General features: G+C 32.3%; 1 protein-coding gene across 1 annotated transcript; it reads left to right on the plus strand.

Moving 5' to 3' along the window:
* The first annotated feature begins 555 nt into the window (after nt 1-555).
* On the plus strand, nt 556-24,673 carry LOC132562125 (pinopsin-like). The gene is made up of 7 exons (XM_060226851.1): nt 556-640; nt 2,402-2,563; nt 15,048-15,067; nt 18,579-18,690; nt 21,073-21,458; nt 22,030-22,358; nt 24,559-24,673. Exons 1-7 carry the CDS (start codon nt 556-558, stop codon nt 24,671-24,673), a joined length of 1,209 nt encoding a protein of 402 aa, XP_060082834.1.
* Nucleotides 24,674-27,087: the final 2,414 nt, after the last annotated feature.

Raw genomic sequence — 27,087 nt, forward strand, 5'->3', positions numbered from 1 at the left:
AATGTAAACAATCGCTTGGAGGGTTGAAACATGAAGGACGTCTTTCTATGCTGTCATTTTGAGCAATATTCGTTGTGCATATTCTACTATTTGTACTCTTCTCTATTTTACAACTATATTTCTGTACATGTATCTCTATTTGTATATTCTCTTTTATTCCCGAATCTTTATTTGGTTTTACATATGTCCTAGTCTAGAATGTGTTTTACACATTCTATTCTACTCTGGAACCATATTGATACTTTTGTACTTACATATTCTATTCTACTCCAGAATTATATCAATGTATCTGTATAGTTAGAGATTCCATTCTACACTAGAACCATATTCATACACATTCTATTCTACTCCAAGAATCTGTATTTGTATTCTATATTTTCTGTTCCAAGTCAAAATCATGCCAATCAATGTTTTATACGCGTTCCTCTCATTTGTTGATATTCCAGTATCTCCTTTTTCGCTCATGATAGATATAAGAGCGTCAAAAATTTAGACATGACGTTAGGAAATGTATGATTGTATGTGTAACACATACATTGTGCTTTTTTATAGGATATGGACGCAAATATAAGTAAGGAGACAATCGGTCGTCTGTCCAGCTCAGGTTACTTATGTGTAGGGCTTTACCTGACATTACTAGGTAAGTACATTTAAACCATTGTTGTGTTGATCTGATAGATGTCATTATTCCATTTCATCAGCATCAAATATTATCAATATATCACACTTGATTAATTTGATAAATAGAATTTCAATATCACGACATCCTAATATAATAGCACAAATAACAAACACCAGGGTTAATCTGAAACCGAATAAAAAATCTTAAGACTAGCATCACATGCGTATTGATTATTTCATTGACAACAACATTGTAAATCATGTGGGTGTATCTGTTTTCTCTTTTTTTTTTACAAAACCAAACTGATATATGAGTGAATCATAATGTGTTTATCCTGCGTCGTTTCTTTTTTTATTTGCTATTTTTAAGCAATAAGAAGTGCATTAGGAATTTCACCCGAATCTCTGTTGTGTATTTTTTTCTATTCAGAGCGAAATAGAATCAAAATTAACATATCAGTATCAAGGGATCGACTATTTTTGCAAACGTGGCGGAATATGTGTGTTCAGTGATATATCGACGTTATTTTGACGTCATGACAAATCAGGCCGTACGTTCAACTAGAATATGGCACGGACATCATATGATAAAAATAGGATACACGAGTTTGGTAAAATTTCAAGACTTTTTTTCACTGGTATGGGGTAGGCATTTTTTGCCTCATTTTGGGAAGAACATTGTTGGATTTTGAAGGGAATTTTCAGGAGTTTTGGGAATTTGGCTTCAATATGAATCTAGTTCAGTTTGGAAGAGGGCCCAATAATTACAGCTACGCAGCGCGAGTTAATATATCTTAATAAAGTTAGTGAAGAAACGCATGGTGAGTACGGAGAATGTAATGTAAATGAAGGCGCCTTAATGCACAGATGTTTTATTCGGTTTCATTGTGTTATTGGGTTAAGTAAGTGTGAATTACTCAGGAGGTGAGCTCAGTGTAAAATTGGTATGCCTCCTACATTATCACCTCATGGAATTGACACACATATCAGAATTTTATCTAATGATAACAATTAGTATCTTTTTATTTTCCATTAACACCTTTTTGGAAATTATCACATGCATATCCATAATTTCACTGCTAAAGACCATTCATTTCTGTTAATTTATTTTTTAACATATTGGTTATTTTTAGTGTCCTCTGAAGTACATGTTATAATTTTCATTTTAATATTTGATGGGATTTGTCCAGCTTGCGCACTTTTTAAAAATTCTTTGGTCCTTGTAAGTCCCTACCATGCGACAACGTCAAGCGTCATTTCGAATGTTGGCAGTGATAATGAAATAAAAAGAAATAAGGAATTTCCTTTCACCATCAGCTTTATGCCAGGTCTCTATTAATGAAAGTTTACACGTCAGTTTGACTTAATATTCCAGAGGCATTTCTTTACAATTTTAGTATCCAGATGATTTCGCCCTGTGACATATTTAACCCAGCTCTTCTGCCAAACAAGATTCACTATACGCTAGCAAATAGGTCAAGGCGTCTTCTCTTATCACCTAATTCATTAGTGAGGTGGTAACATTTCCAGGTATTACGACAACCACCGAAATATTGTTATAGTTCAGTTGCTTTATTAGAAACTTTTGTCATATTTTCTTATTCTAACATGGTTTTACATTTTTTCTTTTATACTCTAATCGTGCACGTCACCTGTGTTGTCTCCCGGAGGCGGTGTGCGAGTTCGAGAAAGGAGGATCCTATTGTATTTAACAAATTTCTTTCTAACATGAACTTTTTGCATGTATTCAATGCCATGTCTGTGGTATGATTAATTACAGGTTTATCGTCAATACTCTGTAATGGATTTGTAATCCTAGTTCTCATCAAAGCTAAACCTAAATATAACGTGATGCACAACGTTCTGCTGCTGAACATGGCGGTGACAGATCTCCTCATCTCCTTGGTTGCGTATCCTATGTCCGCTACTTCCAGCCTTAACGGCAGGTAATGATCGCTTTAATATATATTCTATTACAATTATATCTCACTACTTGACATTAATACTGAAGAACACGCAATGTTAGTAGATCAATCCAGAAACTTTTGAAAACATAATCTAAAAAATGACAATATCTTCATATTTTTCTAAATTAATTTCGTTGTACGGAATCATGTTTTGTATAATTATGATATTGACGTTAACATCTTGCCGTGTAAGAACATTGATATTACCTCAAACAGATTACGTTTTATAGTTTTATATGTACATTTTTCCTTTCTGGTGTTGTTTATTATCTAATGTTTGAGATCGGTAAGGTTCAATGTTATCAAAAAACTCTTCCAGTGTCAGCTAGAATCACCTATCATAATTGTTTTATTCTACCATTTATTGATTATTGCTCAAATATATGGTGGCACTGCTCACAGAAACTAGTAAAGAAACTTGAGCGAGTCCAAAAAAGAGCACTACGGATTATTTTGGATGTTTACTAGAGTGTTCCTAGTGCACAATTATTTGTCAAATTAAAGTGGTTGCCTTTCACCCACAGAGTTAAATACAATGAGTGTGTCTTAATGTTTAAGACAATGAACAACCTATGTCCTGATTATTTCAAATGTCACACCCCAGTAAGTAGTGTCCATGCAATTCAAACAAGATATTCCACAATGGGGAATTTTCTTTATACAAAAACACAAAACAGCTAAATACAAAAACTCCTTTAAATATAATGGGCCAACTCTCTGGAATGAGCTTCCAACAACTGTCACTGACAGTAAGTAACTTAGCTCCTTTAAAGTAAAATGTGGGAAGCATTTTAATCAAACCTATAGACAGATTAACTAGAGTAGTCAGTGACTTAATTATCCTTGGCTTATGTTATACTGCTGGTTTTGATGTTATACATTCCATGTATTGAATTATGTATCTTTTTTTTTTTTTTTTTTTTTTTTTTTTTTTAGACTTTTAGCTTTCCATTTTGCTAGCTGTTATTATATATATAATCATAACATTCAAGCGGTCTCTTGTTTTAATCCACGCTATATTAGCGTATATTCTGGTAAATCTTACACTTTGCCACATTGGCATATACATGTATGTATATTGGACACTTAGGTATTTAGTGTTTATAATCGTACTTTATATGCGACATGAGCTCTTATGTATTGTTTATTATTTATTGTAGGAGATCGGCTAGGTACAACGTTACTTACTGGTGTTGTTTATTATTTATTGTTGGATATCGGTTAGGTACAATGTTACTAACTGGTGTTGTCTATTATTTATTGTTGAAGATTGGTTAGGTACAATGTTACTTACTAGTGTTGTTTACTTTTTATTGTTAGAGCACGGTTAGGTACAGTGTTACTTACTGATGTTGTTTATTATATATTGTTAGAGCTCGGTTAGGTACAATATTACGTGCTGGTGTTGTTTATTATTTATTGTCAGAGCTCGGTTAGGTAAAATGTAATTTCCTGGTATTGTTTATTATTCATTATAAGAGCTGGGTTAGGTACAATGTTAATTACTGGTGTTGTTTATTATTTATTGTTGGAGATCGGTTAGGTACAATGTTACTTACCGGTGTAGTTAATAATTTATTGTTAGAGCACGGTTAGGTACAGTGTTACTTACTGGTGTTGTTTATTATTTATTGTTAGAGCTCGAATAGGTACAACGTTACGTACATGTGTTGTTTATTATTTATTGTAAGAGCTCGGTTAGGTACAATGTTACTTACTGGTGATGTTTATTATTTACTGTTGGAGATCGGTAAGGTACAATGTTACTTTCTGGTGTTGTTTATTATTTATTGTTGATAATCGGTTAGGTACAATGCTACTTACTGGTGTTGTTTATTATTTATTGTTGGTGATCGGTTTGGTACAATGTTACTTACTGGTGTAGTTAATTTGGTATTGTTAAAGCACGGTTAGGTACAGTGTTACTTACTGGTGATGTTTATTATTTACTGTTGGAGATCGGTAAGGTACAATGTTACTTTCTGGTGTTGTTTATTATTTATTGTTGATAATCGGTTAGGTACAATGCTACTTACTGGTGTTGTTTATTATTTATTGTTGGAGCTCGGTTTGGTACAATGTTACTTACTGGTGTTCTTTATTATTTATTGGTGAAGCTCGGTTAGGTACAATGTTACTTACTGGTGTTGTTTATTATTTATTTTTAGAGCTCGCTAAGGTACAATGTTACTTTCTTGTGTTGTTTTTTATTTATTATTTGTGCACGGTTAGTTACAATTTAACTTGCTGGTGTTGTTTATTATTAATTGTTGGAGATCAGTTAGGTACAATGTTACTTACTGGTGTTATTTATTATTTATTGTTAGAGATCGGTTAGGTACAATGTTACTTACTGGTGTTGTTTATTATTTATTGTTGGAGACCGGTTAGGTACAATGCTACTTACTGGTGTTTTTTATTATTTATTGTTGAAGATCGCTTAGGTACAACGTTACTTACTGGTGTTGTTTATTTATTTATTATTAGAGCTAGGTTATGTAAAATATTACTTACTGGTGTTGTTTATTATTTATTGTTTGTGCACGGTTAGGTACAATGTTACTTACTGGTTTGGTTTATTATTCATTGTTTGAGCTCAGTTAGGCACAATGTCACATACTGGTGTTGTTTATTCTTTATTGTAAGAGCTCGGTTAAGCATAATGGTAATTACTGGTGTTGTTTATTATATATTGTTAGAGCTCGGTTAGGTACAATGTTACTTACTGGTGTTGTTTATTATTTACTGTTGGAGATCGGTTTGGCACAATGTCACATACTGGTGTTGTTTATTCTTTATTGTAAGAGCTCGGTTAAGCATAATGGTAATTACTGGTGTTGTTTATTATATATTGTTAGACCTCGAATAGGTACAACGTTACTTACTGGTGTTGTTTATTGTTTATTGTAACAGCACGGTTAAGTACAATTTTACTTACTGGTGTTGTTTATTATTTATTTCTATAGCTCGGTTAGGTACAATGTTACTTACTGGTGTTGTTTATTATTTTTTGTTGGAGATCGGTTTGGTACAATGTTACTTACTGGTGTAGTTAATAATTTATTGTTAGAGCACGGTTAGGTACAGTGTTACTTACTGGTGTTGTTTATTATTTATTGTTGGAGCTCGGTTAGGTACAATGTTACTTACTGGTGTTGTTTATTATTTATTGTTTGTGCACGGTTAGGTACAATGTTACTTACTGGTGTTGTTTATTGTTTATTGTAACAGCACGGTTAGGTACAATTTTACTTACTGGTTTGGTTTATTATTCATTGTTTGAGCTCAGTTAGGCACAATGTCACATACTGGTGTTGTTTATTATTTATTGTAAGAGCTCGGTTAGGTACAATGTTAATTACTGGTGTTTATTATTTATTGTTGGAGCTCGGTTAGGTACAATGTTACTTACTGGTGTTGTTTATTATTTATTGTTGGAGATCGGTTTGGTAAAATGTTACTTACTGGTGTTGTTTATTATTTATTGTTTGTGCACGGTTAGGTACAACGTTACTTACTGGTGTTGTTTATTGTTTATTGTAACAGCACGGTTAAGTACAATTTTACTTACTGGTGTTGTTTATTATTTATTTCTATAGCTCGGTTAAATACAATGTGAATTACTGGTGTTATTTATCATTTATTGTTAGAGCTCGAATAGGTACAATGCTACTTACTGGTGTTTTTTATTATTTATTTTTGGAGATCGGTTTGGTACAATGTTACTTACTGGTGTTGTTTATTATTTATTTTTAGAGCTCGGTTAGGTACAATGTTACTTACTGGTGATGTTTATTTATCTATTATTAGAGCTCTGTTAGGTACAATGTTACTTACTGGTGTTGTTTATTATTCATTGTTAGAGCTCGGTTAGGTACAATGTCACTTACTGGTGTTATTTATTATTTATTATAAGAGCTCGGTTAGGTACAATGCTAATTACTGGTGTTGTTTATTAATTATTGTTGGAACCCGGTTAGGTACAATGTTACTTACTGCTGTTGTTTATTATATATTCTTATAGCTCGGTTAGGTACAATGTTACTTAATGGTGTGGTTTATTATTTATTATTAAAGCTCGATTAGGTACAATGTTACTTACTGGTGTTATTTATTGTAAGAGCTCGGTTAGGTACAATGTACCTTACTGGTGTTGTTTATTATTTACTTTTGGAGATCGGTTTTGTACAATGTTACTTACTGGTGTTGTTTATTATTTATTGTTAGAGCTCGAATACGTACAACAATACGTACATGTGTTGTTTATTATTAATTGTTGGAGCTCGGTTAGGTACAATGTTACTTACTGGTGTTGTTTATTATTTATTGTTGGAGCTCGGTTAGGTACAATGTTACTTACTGGTGTTGTTTATTATTTATTGTTAGAGCTCGGTTAGGTACAATGTTACTGACTGGTGTTGTTTATTATTTATTGTCAGAGCTCGGTTAGGTAAAATGTTACTTACTGGTGTTGTTTATTATTAATTGTTGGAGCTCGGTTAGGTACAATGTTACTTACTGGTGTTGTTTATTTATCTATTATTAGAGCTCTGTTAGGTACAATATTACTTACTAGTGTTGTTTATTATTTATTGTTGGAGATCGGTTAGGTACAATGTTACTTACTGGTGTTGTTTATTATTTATTGTTGGTGATCGGTTAGGTACAATGTTACTTACTGGTGTTGTTTATTATTTATTGTTGGAGCTCGGTTAGGTACAATGTTACTTACTGGTGTTGTTTATTATTTATTGTTAGAGCTCGGTTAGGTACAATGTTACTTACTGGTGTAGTTCATTATTTATTGTTGGAGATCGGTAAGGTACAATGTTACTTACTGGTGTTGTTTATTATTAATTGTTGGAGCTCGGTTAGGTACAATGTTACTTACTGGTGATGTTTATTTATCTATTATTAGAGCTCTGTTAGGTACAATGTTACTTACTTGTGTTGTTTATTATTTATTGTTGGAGATCGGTTAGGTACAATGTTACTTACTGGTGTTATTTATTATTTATTGTTAGAGCTCGGTTAGGTAAAATGTTACGTCCTGGTGTTGTTTATTATTCATTGTAAGAGTTCGGTTAGGTACAATATTACTTAAAAGTGTTGTTTATTATTTATTGTTGGAGATCGGTTAGGTACAATCTTTTTTACTGTTGTTGTTTATTATTTATTGTTGTTGATCGGTTAGGTACAGTGTTATTTACTGGTGTTGTTAATTATGTATTGTTGGAGCTCGGTTAGGTACAATATCACTTACTGGTGTTCTTTATTATTTATTGTTGGAGATATGATAGGTACAATGTTACTTACTGGTGTTCTTTTTTATTTATTGGAGCTCGGTTAGGTAAAATGTTACGTCCTGGTGTTGTTTATTATTCATTGTAAGAGTTCGGTTAGGTACAATATTACTTAAAAGTGTTGTTTATTATTTATTGTAAGAAGTCGGCAAGGTAAAATGCTACTTAATGGTGTGGTTTATTATTCATTGTAAGAGCTCGGTTAGGTACAATGTTAGTTACTGGTGTTGTTTATTATTTATTGTTAGAGTTCGGATAGGTACAATGGTACTTACTGATGTTGTTTATTATTTATTGTTGGAGCTCTGTAAGATACAATGTTACTTACTGCTGTTCTTTTTTATTTATTGTTGAAGCTCGGCAAGGTACAATGTTACTTACTGGTGTTGTTTATTATTTATTGTTGGAGATCGGTTATGTACAATGTTACTTACTGGTGTTGTTTATTATTTATTGTTGGAGCTCGGTTAGGTACAATGTTACATACTGGTGTTGTTTATTATTTATTTCTAGAGCTCAAATAGATACAACGTTACTTACTGGTGTTGTTTATTATTTATTGTAAGAGCTCGGTTAGGTACAATGTTAATTACTGGTGTTGTTTATTATTTATTGTTAGAGCACGGTTAGGTACAGTGTTACTTACTGGTGTTGTTTATTATTTATTGTAGGAGATCGGTTAGGTACAATGTTACTTACTGATGTTGTTTATTATTTATTGTTGGAGCTCGGTTAGGTACAATGTTACTTACTGGTGTTCTTTTTTATTTATTGTTGGAGCTCGGTTAGGTACAATGTTACTTACTGGTGTTCTTTATTATTTATTGTTGGAGCTCGGTTAGGTACAATGTTACTTACTGGTGTTGTTTATTATTTATTGTTAGAGCTCGGTTAGGTACAATGTTACTTACTGGTGTTGTTTATTATTTATTGTTATTGCTCGAATACATAGAACAACACGTACATGTGTTTTTTATTATTTAATGTTGGATATCGGTTAGGTACAATGTTACTTACTGGTTTGTTTTATTAATTATTGTTTGAGCTCGGTTAGGTACAATATTACTTACTAGTGTTGTTTATTATTTATTGTTGGTGATCGGTTAGGTACAATGTTACTTACTGATGTTTTTTATTATATATTGTTGGAGATCGGTTTCTTACAATGTTACTTACTGGTGTTGTTTATTAAATATTGTAAGAGCCAGATCAAGTACAATGTTACTTACTGGTGTTGTTTATTAATTATTGTTAGAGCTCGGTTAGGTACAATGTTATTTACTGATGTTGTATATTATTTATTGTTGGAGATCGGTTAGGTACAATGTTACTCACCAGTGTTGTTTATTATATATTGTTGGAGATCGGTTAGGTACAATGTTACTTACTGCTGTTGTTTATTATTTATTGTTAGAGCTCGGTTAGGTAAAATGTTACTTACTGGTGTTGTTTATTAAATATTGTAAGAGCCAGATCAACTACAATGTTACTTACTGGTGTTGTTTATTATTTATTGCTGGTGCTCTCTTAGGAACAATGTTACTTACTGTTGTTGTTTATTATTTATTGTTGGAGCTCGGTTAGGTACAATGTTACTTACCGGTGTAGTTAATCATTTATTGTTAGAGCACGGTTAGGTATAGTGTTACTTACTAGTGTTGTTTATTATTTATTGTTGGAGCTCGGTTAGGTACAATGTTACTTACTGGTGTTGTTTATTATTTATTGTTGGAGCTCGGTTAGGTACAATGTTACTTACTGGTGTTGTTTATTTATTTATTATTATAGCTCGGTTATGTAAAATATTACTTACTGGTGTTGTTTATTATTTATTATTTGTGCACGGTTAGGTACAATGTTACTTACTGGTGTTGTTTATTATTTATTGTTAGAGCTCGAATACATACAACAATACGTACATGTGTTGTTTATTATTAATTGTTGGAGATCAGTTAGGTACAATGTTACTTACTGGTGTTGTTTATTATATAGTTTTAGAGCTCGAATAGATACAATGTTACTTACTGGTGTTATTTATTGTAAGAGCTCGGTTAGGTACAATGTAACTTACTGGTGTTGTTTATTATTTACTGTTGGAGATCGGTTTTGTACAACGTTACTTACTGGTGTTGTTTATTATTTATTGTAAGAACTTGGTAAGGTACAATGTTACTGACTGGTGTGGTTTATTAGTTCTTGTTAGAGGTCGGTAAGGTACAACGTTACTTACTGGTGTTGTTTATTATTTATTCTTAGAGCTCGGTTAGGTACAAAGTTACTTACTAGTGTTGTTTATTATTTATTGTTGGAGATCGGTTAGGTACAATGTTAGTTACCGGTGTTGTTTATTATTTACTGTTGGAGATTGGTTAGGTACAATGTTAATTACTGGTGTTGTTTATTATTTATTGTTATAGCACGTTTAGGTACAGTGTTACTTAATGGTGTTGTTTATTATTTATTGTTAGAGCTCGGTAAGGTACAATGTTACTTACTGGTGTTGTTTATTATTATTGTTGGAGATCAGTTAGGTACAATGTTACTTACTAGTGTTGTTTATTATCGATTGTAAGGACTCGGCCAGGTACAATGTTACTTACTGGTTTGGTTTATTATTCATTGTTTGAGCTCAGTTAGGCACAATGTCACATACTGGTGTTGTTTATTATTTATTGTTGGATATCGTTAAGATACAATGTTACGTACTGGTGTGGTTTATTAATTATTGTTAGAGCTCGGTTAGGTAAAATGTTCCTTACTAGTGTTGTTTATTATTTATTGTTGGATATCGGTTAGGAACAATGTAACTTACTGGTTTGGTTTATTAATTATTGTTAGAGCTCGGTTAGGTTCAATATTACTTACTAGTGTTGTTTATTATTTATTGTTGGAGATCGGTTAGGTACAATCTTATTTACTGTTGTTGTTTATTATTTATTGTTGTTGATCGGTTAGGTACAATGTTACTTACTGGTGTTGTTTATTATTTATTGTTGGAGCTTGGTTAGGTACAATGCTAATTACTGGTGTTTATTATTTATTATTGGAGCTCGGTTAGGTACAATGTTACTTAGTGGTGTTGTTTATTATTTATTGTTGGAGCTCAAATAGGTACAATTTAACTTACTGGTGTTGTTTATTATTTTTATTTCTTTGGTGTTGTTTATTATTTATTGTAAAAGCTCGGTTAGTTATAATATAACTTACTAGTGTTGTTTATTATTATTGTTGGAGATCAGTTAGGTACAATGTTACTTACTAGTGTTGTTTATTATTTATTGTTGGAGCTCGGTTAGGTACAATGTTACTTACTGGTGTTCTTTATTATTTATTGTTGGAGCTCGGTTAGGTAAAATATTACTTACTGGTGTTGTTTGTTATTTATTTCAAGAGCTCGGTTAAGTACAGTGTTACTTACTGGTGTTGTTTATTATTTATTGTAGGAGATCGGTTAGGTACAAGTTTTACTTACTGGTGTTGTTTATTATTTATTGTTGGAGATCGGTTAGGTACAATGTTACTTACTGGTGTTGTTTATTATTTACTGTTGGAGATCGGTTTGGTACAATGTTACTTACTGGTGTTCTTTATTATTTATTGTTGGAGCTCGGTTAGGTACAATGTTACTTACTGGTGTTCTTTATTATTTATTGTTGGAGCTCGGTTAGGTACAATGTTACTTACTGCTGTTGTTTATTATATATTGTTGGAGATCGATTTGGTACAATGTTAGTTACCTGTGTTGTTTATTATTTATTGTTGGTGCTCGGTTAGGTACAATATTACTTACTGGTGTTCTTTATTATTTATTGTAAGAACTCGGCAAGGTACAATGCTACTTAATGGTGTGGTTTATTATTTATTTCAAGAGCTCGGTTAGGTACAGTGTTACTTACTGGTGTTGTTTATTATTTATTGTTGGAGCTCGGTTAGGTAAAATGTTACTTACTGGTGTTCTTTATTATTTATTGTTGGAGCTCGGTTAGGTACAGTGTTACTTACTGGTGTTTATTATTTATTGTTGGAGCTCGGTTAGGTACAATGTTACTTACTGGTGTTGTTTATTATTTATTGTTGGAGCCCGGCTAGGTACAACGTTACTTACTGGTGTTGTTTATTATTTATTGTTGGAGATCGGTTAGGTACAATGTTATTTACTGGTGTTGTTTATTATTTATTGTTGGAGATCGGTTAGGTACAGTGCTACTTACTGGTGTTGTTTATTATTTATTGTTGGAGCTCGGTTAGGTACAATGTTACTTACTGGTGTTGTTTATTATTTATTTTTAGAGCTCGGTTAGGTACAATGTTACTTACTGGTGTTGTTTATTATTTATTGTTAGAGTTCGGTTAGGTACAATATTACTTTATGGTGTTGTTTATTATTTATTGTTGGAGACCGGTTAGGTACAATGTTACGTACTGGTTTTTTTATTGTTTATTGTTGGTGATCGGTTAGGTACAATGTTACTCATTAGTGTTTTTTATTATATATTGTTGGAGATCGGTTTCTTACAATGTTACTTACTGGTGTTGTTTATTATTTATTGTTGGAGCTCGGTTAGGTAAAATATTACTTACTGGTGTTGTTTTTTATTTTTTGTTAGCGCTCGGTTAGGTACAATGTTAATTACTGGTGTTTATTATTTATTTTTGGAGCTCGGTTAGGTACAATGTTACTTACTGGTGTTGTTTATTATTTATTGTAAGAGCTCGGTTAGGTACAATGTTACTTACTGGTGTTGTTTATTATTTATTGTTGGAGATCGGTTAGGTACAATGTTACTTACTGGTGTTGTTTATTATTTATAGTTAGAGTTCGGTTAGGTACAATGTTACTTACTGGTGTCTTTTTTTATTTATTGTTGGAGCTCGGTTAGGTACAATGTTACATACTGGTGTTTTTTATTATTTAATGTTGGATATCGGTTAGGTACAATGTTACTTACTGGTTTGTTTTATTAATTATTGTTAGAGCTCGGTTAGGTACAATATTACTTACTGGTGTAGTTTATTATTTATTGTTGGAGATCGGTTAGGTACAATGTTACTTACTGGTGTTGTTTATTATTTATTGTAAGAGCCAGATCAAGTACAATGTTACTTACTGGTGTTGTTTATTATTTATTGTTGGAGCTCGGTTAGGTACAATGTTACTTACTGGTGTTGTTTATTATTTATTGTTGGAGCTCGAATAGGTAAAACGTTACGTACATGTGTTGTTTATTATTTATTGTAAGAGCGCGGTTAGGTACAATGTAACTTACTGGTGTTGTTTATTATTTATTGTTGGAGATCGGTTAGGTACAATGTTACTTACTGGTGTTGTTTATTATTTATTGTTAGAGCTCGGTTAGGTACAATGTTACTTACTGGTGTTGTTTATTATTTATTGTTGGAGCTCGGTTAGGTACAATGTTACTTACTGGTGTTATTTGTTACTTATTGTTAGAGCTCGGTTAGGTACAATGTTACTTACCGGCGTAGTTAATCATTTATTGTTAGAGCACGGTTAGGTACAATGTTACTTACTGGTGTTGTTTATTATTTATTGTTGGAGCTCGGTTAGGTACAATGTTACTTACTGGTGTTGTTTATTATTTATTGTTAGAGCTCAGTAAGGTACACTGTTACTTACTGGTGTTATTTATTATTTATTGTAAACACGCGGCAAGGTACAATACTACTTACCGGTGTAGTTAATAATTTATTGTTAGAGCACGGTTAGGTACAGTGTTACTTACTGGTGTTCTTTATTATTTAATGTTGTAGCTTGGTTAGGTACAATGTTACTTACTGGTGTTGTTTATTATTTATTGTTAGAGCTCGGTTAGGTACAATGTTACTTACTGGTGTTGTTTATTATTTACTGTTAGAGCTCGATTAGGTAAATGTTACTTACTGATGTTGTTTATTATTTATTGTTAGAGCTCGGTTAGGTAAAGTGTTACTTCCTGGTGTTGTTAATTATTTATTGTTGGAGCTCGGTTAGGTACAATGTTACTTACTGGTGTTGTTTATTATCTATTGTAAGAGCTCGGTTAGGTACAATGTTACTTACTGGTGTTGTTTATTATTTATTGTTGGAGATCGGTTAGGTACAATGTTATTTACTGGTGTTGTTTATTATTTATTGTTGGAGATCGGTTAGGTACAATGTTACTTACTGGTGTTGTTTATTATTCATTGTAAGAGCGCGGTTATTTACAACGTTACTTACTAGTGTTGTTTATTATTTATTGTTGGATATCGGTTAGGTACAATGTTACTTACTGGTGTTGTTTATTATTTATTGTTGTTGATCGGTTAGGTACAATGTTACTTACTAGTGTTGTTTATTATATATTGTTGGAGATCGGTTTGGTACAATGTTACTTACCGGTGTTGTTTAATTTTTATTGTTGGAGATCGGTTAGGTACAATGTTACTTACTGGTGTAGTTCATTATTTATTGTTGGAGATCGGTTAGGTACAATGTTACTTACTGGTGTAGTTCATTATTTATTGTTGGAGATCGGTTAGGTACAATGTTACTTACTGGTGTTGTTTATTATATATTGTTGGAGCTCGGTTTGGTACAATGTTACTTACTGGTGTTGTTTATTATATAGTTTTAGAGCTCGAATAGATACAATGTTACTTACTGGTGTTGTTTATTATTTATTGTAAGAGCTCGGTTAGGTAAAATGTTATTTACTGGTGTTTTTTTATTATTTATTGTTGGAGATCGGTTAGGTACAACGTTACTTACTGGTGTTGTTTATTATTTATTGTAAGAGCTCGGTTAGGTACAATGTTACTTACTGGTGTTGTTTATTATTTATTGTTGGAGATCGGTTAGGTACAATGTTACTTATTGGTGTTGTTTATTATTTACTGGAGATCGGTTTGGTACAATGTTACTTACCGGTGTTGTTTAAGGTTTGTTGTTGGAGCTCGTTTAGGTACAATGTTACTTACTGGTGTAGTTCATTATTTATTGTTGGAGATCGGTAAGGTACATCACTACTTAATGGTGTGGTTTATTATTTATTATTAAAGCTCGAATAGGTACAATGCTCCTTACTGGTGTTGTTTATTATTTATTGTTAGAGCTCGGTTAGGTACAATGTTACTTACTGGTGTTGTTTATTATTTGTTGTTGGAGCTCGGTTAGGTACTTGGTTATTTAACGGTGTAGTTAATAATTTATTGTTGGAGATCGGTTAGGTACAGTGCTACTTACTGGTGTTGTTAGTTATTTATTGTTGGAGCTCGGTAAGGTACAATGGTACTTACTGGTGTTGTTTATTATTTATTGTTGGAGATCGGTTAAGTACAATGCTACTTACTGGTTTGGTTTATTATTCATTGTAAGAGCGCGGTTATTTACAACGTTACTTACTAGTGTTGTTTATTATTTATTGTTGGATATCGGTTAGGTACAATGTTACTTACTGGTTTGTTTTATTAATTATTGTTAGAGCTCGGTTAGGTACAATATTACTTACTAGTGTTGTTTATTATTTATTGTTGGAGATCGGTTAGGTACAATCTTATTTACTGTTGTTGTTTATTATTTATTGTTGTTGATCGGTTAGGTACAATGTTACTTACTAGTGTTGTTTATTATTTATTGTTGGAGATCGGTTAGGTACAATGTTACTTACTAGTGTTGTTTATTATTTATTGTTGGAGATCGGTTAGGTACAATGTTACTTACTGGTGTTGTTTATTATTTATTGTTTGTGCACGGTTAGGTACAATGTTACTTACTGGTGTTGTTTATTGTTTATTGTAAGAGCACGGTTAGGTACAATGTTACGTACATGTGTTGTTTATTATTTATTGTAAGATCTCGGTTAGGTACAATGTTACTTACTGGTGTTGTTTATTATTTATTGTTAGAGCTCGGTTAGGTACAATGTTACTTACTGGTGTAGTTCATTATTTATTGTTGGAGATCGGTAAGGTACAATGTTACTTACTGGTGTTGTTTATTATTTATTTTTAGAGCTCGGTTAGGTACAATGTTACTTACTGGTGTTGTTTATTATTTATTGTAAGAGCTCGGTTAGGTACAATGTTACTTACTGGTGTTGTTTATTATTTATTGTTGGAGATCGGTTAGGTACAATGTTACTTACTGGTGTTGTTTATTATTTATTGTTGTTGATCGGTTAGGTACAATGTTACTTACTAGTGTTGTTTAATTTTTATTGTTGGAGATCGGTTAGGTACAATGTTACTTACTGGTGTTGTTCATTATTTATTGTTGGAGATCGGTTAGGTACAATGTTACTTACTAGTGTTGTTTATTATTTATTATTTGAGCTCGGTTAGTTACAATTTAACTTGCTGGTGTTGTTTATTATTAATTGTTGGAGATCAGTTAGGTACAATGTTACTTACTGGTGTTATTTATTATATATTTCTAGAACTCGGTTTGGTACAATGTTACTTACTGGTGTTGTTTATTATTGATTTTAAGAGCCAGATCAGGTACTATGTTAATTACTTGTGTTGTTTATTATTTATTGTAAGAGCTCGGTTAGGTACAATGTTACTTACTGGTGTTGTTTATTATTTATTGTTGGAGATCGGTTAGGTACAATGTTACTTACTGGTGTTGTTTATTATTTATTTTTAGAGCAGGGTTAGGTACAGTGTTACTTACTGGTGTTGTTTATTATTTATTAAGAGTACAATGTTACTTAGTTGTTTCGGTTTGGTACAACGTTACTTACTGGTGTTGTTTATTATTTATTGTTGGTGCTCTGTTTGGTACAATGTTACTTACTGGTGTTGTTTATTATTTATTGTTGGTGCTCTGTTTGGTACAATGTTACTTACTGGTGTTGTTTATTATTTATTGTTGGTGCTCTCTTAGGAACAATGTTACTTACTGTTGTTGTTTATTATATATTGTTACAGCTCGAATAGATACAACGTTACTTACTGGTGTTGTTTATTATTTATTGTAAAAGCTCGGTTAGTTATAATATAACTTACTGGTGTTGTTTATTATTATTGTTGGAGATCAGTTAGGTACAATGTTACTTACTGGTGTTGTTTATTATTTATTGTTGGAGATCGGTTAGGTACAATGTTAGTTACCGGTGTAGTTCATTATTTATTGTTGGAGATCGGTTAGGTACAATGTTAGTTACTGGTGTTGTTTATTATTTATTGTTGGAGATAGGTTTGGTACAACGTTACTTACTGGTGTTGTTTATTATTTATTGTTGGTGCTCTGTTTGGTACAATGTTACTTACTGGTGTTGTTTATTATTTATTGTAAGAACTTGGTAATGTACAATGTTACTGACTGGTGTTGTTTATTATTTATTGTTTGAGTTCGGTTAGGTACAATGTTACTGACTGGTGTTGTTTATTATTTATTGTTAGAGCTCGGTTAGGTACAATGTTACTTACTGGTGTAGTTCATTATTTATTGTTGGAGATCGGTTAGGTACAATGTTAGTTACTGGTGTTGTTTATTATTTATTGTTTGAGCTCGGTTAGGTACAATATTACTTACTAGTGTTGTTTATTATTTATTGTTGGTGATCGGTTAGGTACAATGTTACTTACTGGCGTTGTTTATTTATTTATTATTAGAGCTCGGTTATATAAAATATTACCTACTGGTGTTGTTTATTATTTATTATTTGTGCACGGTTAGGTACAATGTTACTTACTGGTGTTGTTTATTATTTATTGTTAGAGCTCGGTTAGGTACAATGTTACTTACTGGTGTTGTTTATTATTTATTGTTGGAGATCGGTTAGGTACAATGTTACTTACTGGTGTAGTTCATTATTTATTGTTGGAGATCGGTTAGGTACAATGTTACTTACTGGTGTAGTTCATTATTTATTGTTGGAGATCGGTAAGGTACAATGTTACTTACTGGTGTTGTTTATTATTTATTGTTAGAGCTCGCTAAGGTACAATGTTACTTTCTTGTGTTGTTTATTATTTATTGTTATAGCTCGTTTAGGTACAATGGTACTTACTGGTGTTGTTTATTATTTATTGTTAGAGCTCGGTTAGGTACAATGTTACTTACTTGTGTTGTTTATTATTTATAGTTAGAGCTCGGTAAGGTACAATGTATCTTACTGGTGTTGTTTATTATTTATTGTAAGAGCTCGGTTTGGTAAAATGTTACTTACTGGTGTTGTTTATTATGTATTGTTAGAGCTCGAATAGATACAACGTTACTTACTGGTGTTTATTATTTATTATATGAACTTGGCAAGGTACAATTTTTACTGACTGGTGTCGGTAAGGTACAATGCTACTTACTGGTGTTGTTTATTATTTATTGTTGGAGATCGGTAAGGTACAATGCTACTTACTTGTGTTGTTTATTATTCATTGTTAGAGCTCGGTAAAGTACAATGTAACTTGCTGGTGTTGTTTATTATTTATTGTAACAGCACGGTTATGTACAATTTTACTTACTGGTGTTTTTTATTATTTATTGTAAGAGCTCGGTTAAATACAATGTTAATTACTGGTGTTATTTATCATTTATTGTTAGAGCTCGAATAGGTACAATGTTACTTACTGGTGTTTTTTATTATTTATTGTTGGAGATCGGTTAGGTACAACGTTACTTACTGGTGTTGTTTATTATTTATTGTAAGAACTTGGCAAGGTACAATGTTACTGACTGGTGTGGTTTATTAGTTCTTGTTAGGAAGCTTGCACATTCTATGGATTCTGGGTTTTCAGCCTCACTGTAGGGAACATGAACACCCTAGCAGTCATCGCTATATGTCGTTACATCGTTGCTGTCAGACCCGAATATAGTCAGACAAGTTCTTTTATTTTTACCATTATATTCTAAATATATTTTCATACAAATGCTATATTATATTTCAAGTATGTTTTCAAGCAAAATCTAACTAGCATTCACAATTTGCGTCTCTTCATACTGTCTTTAAAATATGAAAAATAATATGAACAATTTTGAAATGAAATGATATGATTATTAGGCAGATCTCACAATAAAATACTATAAGTTTTCACAGCAAGGTTTATAGAAAGAAACCGATATTGTTCTCATTTTTCGTTTTCGGTTAATAACGCAAAGGCAAGGATGAATTGCTTGATTCTAATTTTACAATGTATCTTTTGAGCCATATAACATAAAAGTCGTACTTATCTCACCGTTCGATGATGTTTTATAACAGAAAACAACATTTTGGTGAAAGGGTTTAATAAGTATATATAATCGGAATTAAAAGATATTGAACTAAGTGATAAGCCATTTGTATGTTATAAAGATTTAGGGTTTCTTGATAAAACAACGAAATCCAATAATGACTAATGAGGATTAGATATCGATAAGCGCAATAGGATTCTGGATTTTTATCGAGAACTTAACTGTTTCATCGTACATGAAAGCCATGATCGGATAACTACCACACAGATTCTATACATTAATGTAGATCATAGTTAGTGTAAGCCGAGGATAGGTGGATATATATATATATATATATATACATACAGTGCCTGTTGCAGGATATATAAGTGTATATATACACACACACATATATACACATATATCCTGCAACTGGCACTGTTTTTGTAGGAATACACCTGCCACATATAGTTTTTCTGTATTCGGCAGTGACAGGAAACCGCTGTATTTTAGCGGGTGCGGTAATTCGACAAAAATACTGCCTGAAATCATTTAAATATTATGTTTAGAAATATGGATAGTTGTCGAAATAAGCGTAATGAACATGTTGATCTATGAACATTCATAAAGTCGCTGATATATCAGATGAAGTTTTGCACTATATTTCCGTGGGGACAATTATTTTTGCGTCCCTCATCAGGCAAAATACAGCTTAACGTCGATGTCAGGTAAACACAGATTGAACAACAAAACTGTTGAAGTTTCAGTAGTCTCATTTTCAATCAATTTTGCAGGATAAATAGAATACATGGTCAGAGTCTTAAAATTTAAGCTGTATTTTGGTTCGGAACTTTTGTCTTTCTTCACCTTCGCCAAAATACAGCTCATATTTTAAGACACTAGCCACATATTCTCTCTTTATATATATATAGTTTTTACAGATATAATAAAAGTGTGTGCACTGAAATTTAACTAGGAAACACATGATTCAGTTTCATTAAAACATAGTCTCATAACCTTAAATATTTTCTATGAGAAGGATGTCAGCTGACTTATGCCCGTGTATAACATTTTGTTCATTAGTCACATCGAAGGGAGACACAATGATGGATCACACGAGAGTTGATTTTTATTATTATTATAAATGAGCAATACTGTGAAGAAGGTATTGCTTATATTTTTTCTTAACTTTGTTTGTTTGTCATCAATAGAGGAGCTGTGATAGGTTGATAATTCTTTTTTATTCCAATATGACGTTCTTACTTTATATTATATGAAACACTCAAAACGAGAGAAAAAAAAGACATTTATGAAACTACGCTAAGATTCTTTTAATTCTGACGCGGGCCTCTGGCAATGTAAGATAATCAATTTGCGAAGATTGTCATATTTAGATGAACATTTATAAGATTCTGTTGATCATGCGACTTAAATACACATACTTCTGCAAGTAATAGTAAAAATATCGGTTATTAGACTGATGAAAAAATTAATTCTCAATGCATATATCGATCTTTTGTGACGTCACATTGCAATGGCCATCATGATGTTATGACGTCACTATTTATTGAAACATTGAGGAACTTCACCCATCACAGCTCCGTTAAGTATTATTAAAAAGCACATATGTGTTCTTACACTAATATCAGTGTATGTGTGTCAAGAGAATTTTGCCATTTAAAATTAATTTTGTATCAGTCTTAATTTATTTTTTCACGAATATTGTAAAAATGTTAAAGTGTTGTGATTCAAAATTGAATGAGTTGCAATTTCATATGAGACTGATGGAACTTGTATTTATAATTTATAACTTTATAATTTCACTTCACCAGGAGCTCGATAAAACGAAACATTTGAAGACTCACTTCATAAATATTACATGAATGGAACTCAATAAGTTTGTGTCCGTCCTTTGACTAAGCTTGATCTAACCCCGAATTTGTACGGAAATGTGTATTTGCTTGTGTGTGTGTTTTTGGTTGTTTTTTTTTTTTTTTCACAATTTCACATATTTGTACTTAAGGCTTGCGTGTACTTTCTGTTTCAGATTATCTTTTAGCAAAGAAAAATGCTAAGTATTTTCTGTTGGTGATATGGGCTTATGCATTTCTATGGACTGGTCCACCTTTATTAGGCTGGAGCACGTACACTTTCGAGGCATACGGAACGTCTTGTACCATAAACTGGGGAGGTCGATCCATCTTGGATATAAGCTACAATATATCCATAACGTTTACGTGTTATGTTTTTCATGTCTTCATCTGTTGTTTTTCTTATTTTAACGTCATTAAAAAGTATGTAAGGACAAATAAGTCAGAAATTGGATTAGCATTAAGATCTACAAGGGTCAATCAACGAAACACTGAGGACACATTCAACCTGGAGACGGTGGTATCCTACCATAACGTTACCACTTCTCGTAAAGTGACAATGGTAATTTTAGCATTTTGAAAATACTCATACGGTTCAATATATGAATAATAATTTTTTATTTGATATACGTTGTTTTAAATACCTTTGATTGCCTGGTAGAGATGTGTAATATACTTAGACGAAACCTCATTAAGAGTATATAATTATATAAGTATTTATTTAATAACACTAATGTTTATGTTAATGACTGTAGCCACTATACAACAACTGTACAAGATTTACTTGCCGAAATATACGCTATTTCAACTCCAATCCAAGCTGTCTTGATTTACCTCCCTTTAACATATGTTTCGTTTGTATTGAATATCATTAAATTATTGAAGAGTTGAGTTTGATAAAAATCAATATCGCTTTAAATTAATAATGACATTATTTCTGTATGTATATTGTAAGATTTTCTTGATGTGTGAATAAATGATGTAAGTATACAAGTATACTGATACTCGTAATTCTAAAAATAGCAAGTCTTAAGATGCAGGGTAGGAGAGTTATTATGATGAATGTGTAAACTTTTCGATAGTATTAATATTAAATTCTCTTTTTGACTATGATATCCTTTTTATCTTTCCAGATGTGCGTTGGAATGCTACTGTCCTATATATTAGCGTGGACACCGTATACGTTCCTCAGCATATGGGTCATGTTTGTCGGTGACGTTGAACCTTGGGTTCACGTATTACCAACAATGATGGCTAAATCTTCCACTCTGTCAAACGCAATTGTGTATGGAGTGTTGAGCAGCAAATTCAGGGAGTCGGTCAAAAAGCTATTTAAACGAAATCAGAATCAAGTAGTACCTAGGGTCGTTAACTCCAACAGGACAATCCCAGCTGAGTCTGTGGCTTCCACCAGTCGAGTACACCCAACAGCATCGATAAGTCATCCTAAACTACAGGACAAGTAGGTAGTTAATCCGACAACAGGTTGTTTTGAAGAAAGTTTATAGGCCCAATTACATGTAGCTATGTAGATAATTAATCCGACTACAGTTCTGTAATTTGTTAGTTTGAAAACAAGTAACTTTGAAGAAAGTTAATAGGCCCAACTACAAGTAGTTATGTAGATTGATAGTCCGACTACAGCTCTGTAGAGACTTTGTCCGACTACAGCTCAGAAGGTAGTTTGTTCTTCTGCATGTACTTATGTAGGTAGTTGTTCTAACTGCAAGTACATGTAGGTAATTGATATATGACCACAAATTTGTAAGATTTTAATTTATCCTTTAGTTTACAAGTCAACTAGGGATATCCTCGATACTCTTGATGTTACGATCATTATCGCTCTTTGCACCATTTTGAACACGATTGGATTGTTCTAGAGCGGGTTTCAGGAGAATTGACCAATCACAGACTGAAGATTTTGAAGATTACAAAGAAGCGACGCCCAACTTCAAAGCTAGTACAGTAAACCGTTATGTGACCTATTTTGACGTATATTAAAAGATCAAACTTCGTACAAGGTATTATACATGGAATCTTCAATATTGCCATGAAATGTCTCAGTGGTGCAGAAAATGTGCCAGGGATGTAGAGGAGAGTGATCGTAACCCCTGGAAAATCCAGGATGTACAGGATAGGCCGCTATAAAAAAATAAAGCTAAAGAATGGACATAAGGGAAACTTGATTTAGTAGACAAAAACAAAACAAATCACTTGTAACCGAAACATCTAAGACGGGAATATTTTACGGGAACCTCTTTACTCTTATTCCTAGATGGTTGTGTTGACTTTCGTTTTTTTATACTTGTAATCCTTTCTTTCTACAAGTTTGGTTAATTTCAATTGTTTGTCAGGGTAGAATATTCAATACTATCTAAAATTAAGTATTTCAAAAGAAAGAATCTATTCTAAATCCAATCAGAAAATTTGTTGATTTACAATTTCTTTCTCTAACAGGAAGTATTCTGATAATTGTGTTTATCTATATTTCAGTTTTCATGGAACAGTTAATAAGTTATCAATTGTTGAACATTTACCTAAACATCGAAATACTGGTAATAGAACCTGGGTTTAAGCCAATCAGCATTAAATGCTTGACTCTTCAAATCACCTTTCGTCCGTGGTTCGTTCTTGCGCCCACCGTCGTTTCGTCTGTCCTAGGACCAAATTATTCTTGTCACTATTTCTTGATAAGTACTTGGTCGATCATTATCAAATTTAATGTGTATGTTGCCTGTGGGCTTGGTTTCTGCATTTTAATTATAGGACAAATTGAAAATTCAAACATGTCAATTGAAGTTTGGTATCGTTATTTCTACAGAAGCACTAGACCCTCGGTGGTCCGTGGTCGTGCATGATTAATTTTGGAACAGATGATAACCAGATAAGTCATCTTAAATTCTGATATCGGAAATTTGTCATTGCTAAATTTTGATTATTGAATGTTTTGTAGTCGTTGCGGTGTGGAGCGGTGTGTACGTGTTTGCTGATCTTTAGTTTGCCCTTTGGTTCTGTTATTGTATACCTTCTCAATTGAGAACGTGACATTACTTACTTCGAATGACCAATCTTTACATGGCGGATGGCATCGATGAAGCACAAGACGCTAACACATCCGGAACACCTGGTCTTATTTTCCTTTGTATTTTTTTCAGAAATATCATAGGAAATCTTTTGTTCATGTTTTGCCCTAGTTTTATCGAATTTCAGTTTGGATTAGTATTATGTTGACATGTTGTTTTTTTCTTGTTGTTCTTGTTGAAGCAATGGATAGATATTTCTTATTTTTCTTTAAATCATCCCACCTATCAACAGGTAATGCTTGCTGTCCCTATTTCCTGGGAAGTCGTGGATGGTATTCAAATTGCGTATGTAATTCAACCTGTTATCTCTTGTTTTGTATGTTCAAATTTGAAAAGGTTGATCTTTGCTTTCGACAATGTCAGTTATTGTACTTTCTTAAGAGGGTTATTCTGAAATCTCAAATGTCAGTCCACGTTGGTGCTTTGTTGTCCCTACTAAATTTTAGAAAACGAAATGGCAAACAAGATTGGTAAATAAGAGGACAAAAGCGGAAAGGAGAGAAAATATCCATCGTAAATAGAAGTAATAAAAGACATAAAATGGTGGGCGTCAAGATCTCATTTTTGTTTTACTTGCAGTAATGCAAAAGGAGCGTATAACACGTATAATACGTACAACGTCCATTTGGTTAAAAATGATGTTTACATTGGGAAGAACGTCATCAACCTTCCTAACGAGGAACAGCTATTTTAATCCTATTAATTGACTTAACTACGGAAACGTTTCATCGCGGCGTGGGAAAGAATGAGAGACAAATTTACATACTTTATGAAGATGTCTCCTCAAATAAGTGATAAAGAAATTCTTTTTGGAAAAAGTTCGACGCTCTCTGCAATCTGACACTGATAAAATAGCATCGTTCAATAGAAAAACAATTAATACGATTCTTTTTGTTTTTTGAAACAAATGTGAAAAAACAACAAAACAACAACAGAAAACAGCAGCAACTGTTATTGAGAAACTGTCATCTTTTTGTTGGAACCAATTATACATGTTACTAAACATCCTGCTAAGATAACAACGGTTTCGATGAAAAACTGCAACAACATCATACAACAACGAACAACGACGACGATGATGACGACAACGACAGCAAACAACTACAACAAAGCATCATCTCAAACATTAAGAAGTGTTGCCTCTGTACAGGCAAAAACAATAAACGTGGCCTCACGTGGAGATATTACCGCGTGCCACTGAAAAAAATTACCAATTACAGTAAATGCGCCCTTGCATTGAGAAAGTCTCGCATTCGAAAGGAAAAACAACAAATTCTAGTGAACAACAGGAAGTGTTGCCTGTCTATTGAAAAAAACAAAATAACATACAGGGATATTACCGAGTTCTTTTGGATAATTGTTTCATCTGGCGGCGTAATATTAAGGCATTGATTTCCTAAAGGAAACTTTGTTCTGGCATTAAGTTCACTGAAGAATCCAAATCTGACATTAAAACATACGTTTTAAAGATGACACATTTTTAAAGTTGGCATTGAGAAATAAATCAAATGTCCTGCGTGTTTTTATGCTAACTGAAAAAAATTGAATATAACAGAATATTACAGCTTTTTTCAACTCAGTTCTAGCACAGGAATATTTCTCTGAAGTTATATTTCTGCAGGAAGAAACATCAAAAGTGACTATGAATGAAAACGTGTTAAAATACAGCAGAAGTCCAATTAAATTAACATTGATAATGACATATGATAAAATATAACAAGTGTTGACAAAGCACATACCTGATACAACAATGAGAAAGTATGGTTTAACCTGGATTATGGACTTGATAATTCTTTTTTCCATGGATACCTTGATATATTTTTAAAAAAATACTTGTAAGTGATGAAAAATGATTTTTATCTTGTTTCCGTTTACTTGAAATTTGCACGAACGTTTGTTTACTAAATATTAACAATTCATTTCGGTGGGAATAAACTTCTCCCGGTCAAATATTGACCACACCTACAGAAGAGAAAAACGTGTTTCTGGATAAATGTACATCTGTACGATAACATGTGAGTGCAGATATGATCTACCAAATTCCATCAGAAAGGCAATGTTATGAATCAAGACACAGCAAATACTTTTAGGAGTCTTCATATGGAAATGCAATCAATAGTTCGAGAATACAAAAATAAACAATATAATACTCGTATTAGACTGTCTTTCACTCGTCTTGATGTTTTGATTCTAAATTTGATAATAAGTCGAAATAGATATGACATTTTATTTTAAATGGACAACTGCTAAAATCGTTATTCTTAGTGGGGATTTATTTTCGTTAATGTCTTTGGTACTCTTAATCCACAATGTATATGTCCACGAACTGAAACGGATTGTACAAAACACATAGGTGTATGTATAAGTCGATTTATTTTTCTGTCTATACAGAAAAATCAAGTACCAACAAAAGAGACCATTTTTCTAAACTACGAAAATTATGACTCACGAAAAGATATATTTTCACCTTCGCATTTTACTTCAGTGGTACACTAAAGAGCAGTAAAAAGTCTTTACACCGAGTATTATTAAAATAATTTTTCTTTTATTAATGTACGACTGTAATTAAATGTTAGGATCGGGTCTTGTTTGACTTACAGTGCATGTTATACAGCCATAACGAGCTGTTGAACTATTCCGATCATTCAGAAAATTCAAATGAAGTATGTCATAGCAATAACTGATTGGATTTAACATTAAAATAATTACATAATTTTATAAACTCTTGATGTCTCAAAAGTGATTTTAAAATCTCTTTTCTGAACTAATTAAGCAATAAACAATGGCAACTGTGATCATGTTTGTCTGCTTGACGTGCCCATTACAAAGTGCATTGCGTTAATCAAATCCGCTCGTGTAATATGTCCTTTGTGACGTATGATTGCCGTCAACCTCGAAACTGGTATGCTGCTACAAAGGAGTGTTATCTTGACATGGTGTCACTCATAAATCTGTTTACATAATAACACATTCAATAACAATGCCGATTTTTTTTTTTACATATACCACGAAGGTCATACAAGGTGAGCAAGAGTGCAGGCCAATACACTGTTAACATATGTTGATATAATGCACATGTACGGTTATTACGTGTATGTAGTGGTGGAT

This window comes from Ylistrum balloti, unplaced genomic scaffold, assembly GCF_031769215.1.
Source record: "Ylistrum balloti isolate Yb309-2 unplaced genomic scaffold, AGI_CSIRO_Ybal_v1 Utg371348, whole genome shotgun sequence".
NCBI lineage: Eukaryota > Metazoa > Mollusca > Bivalvia > Pectinida > Pectinidae > Ylistrum > Ylistrum balloti.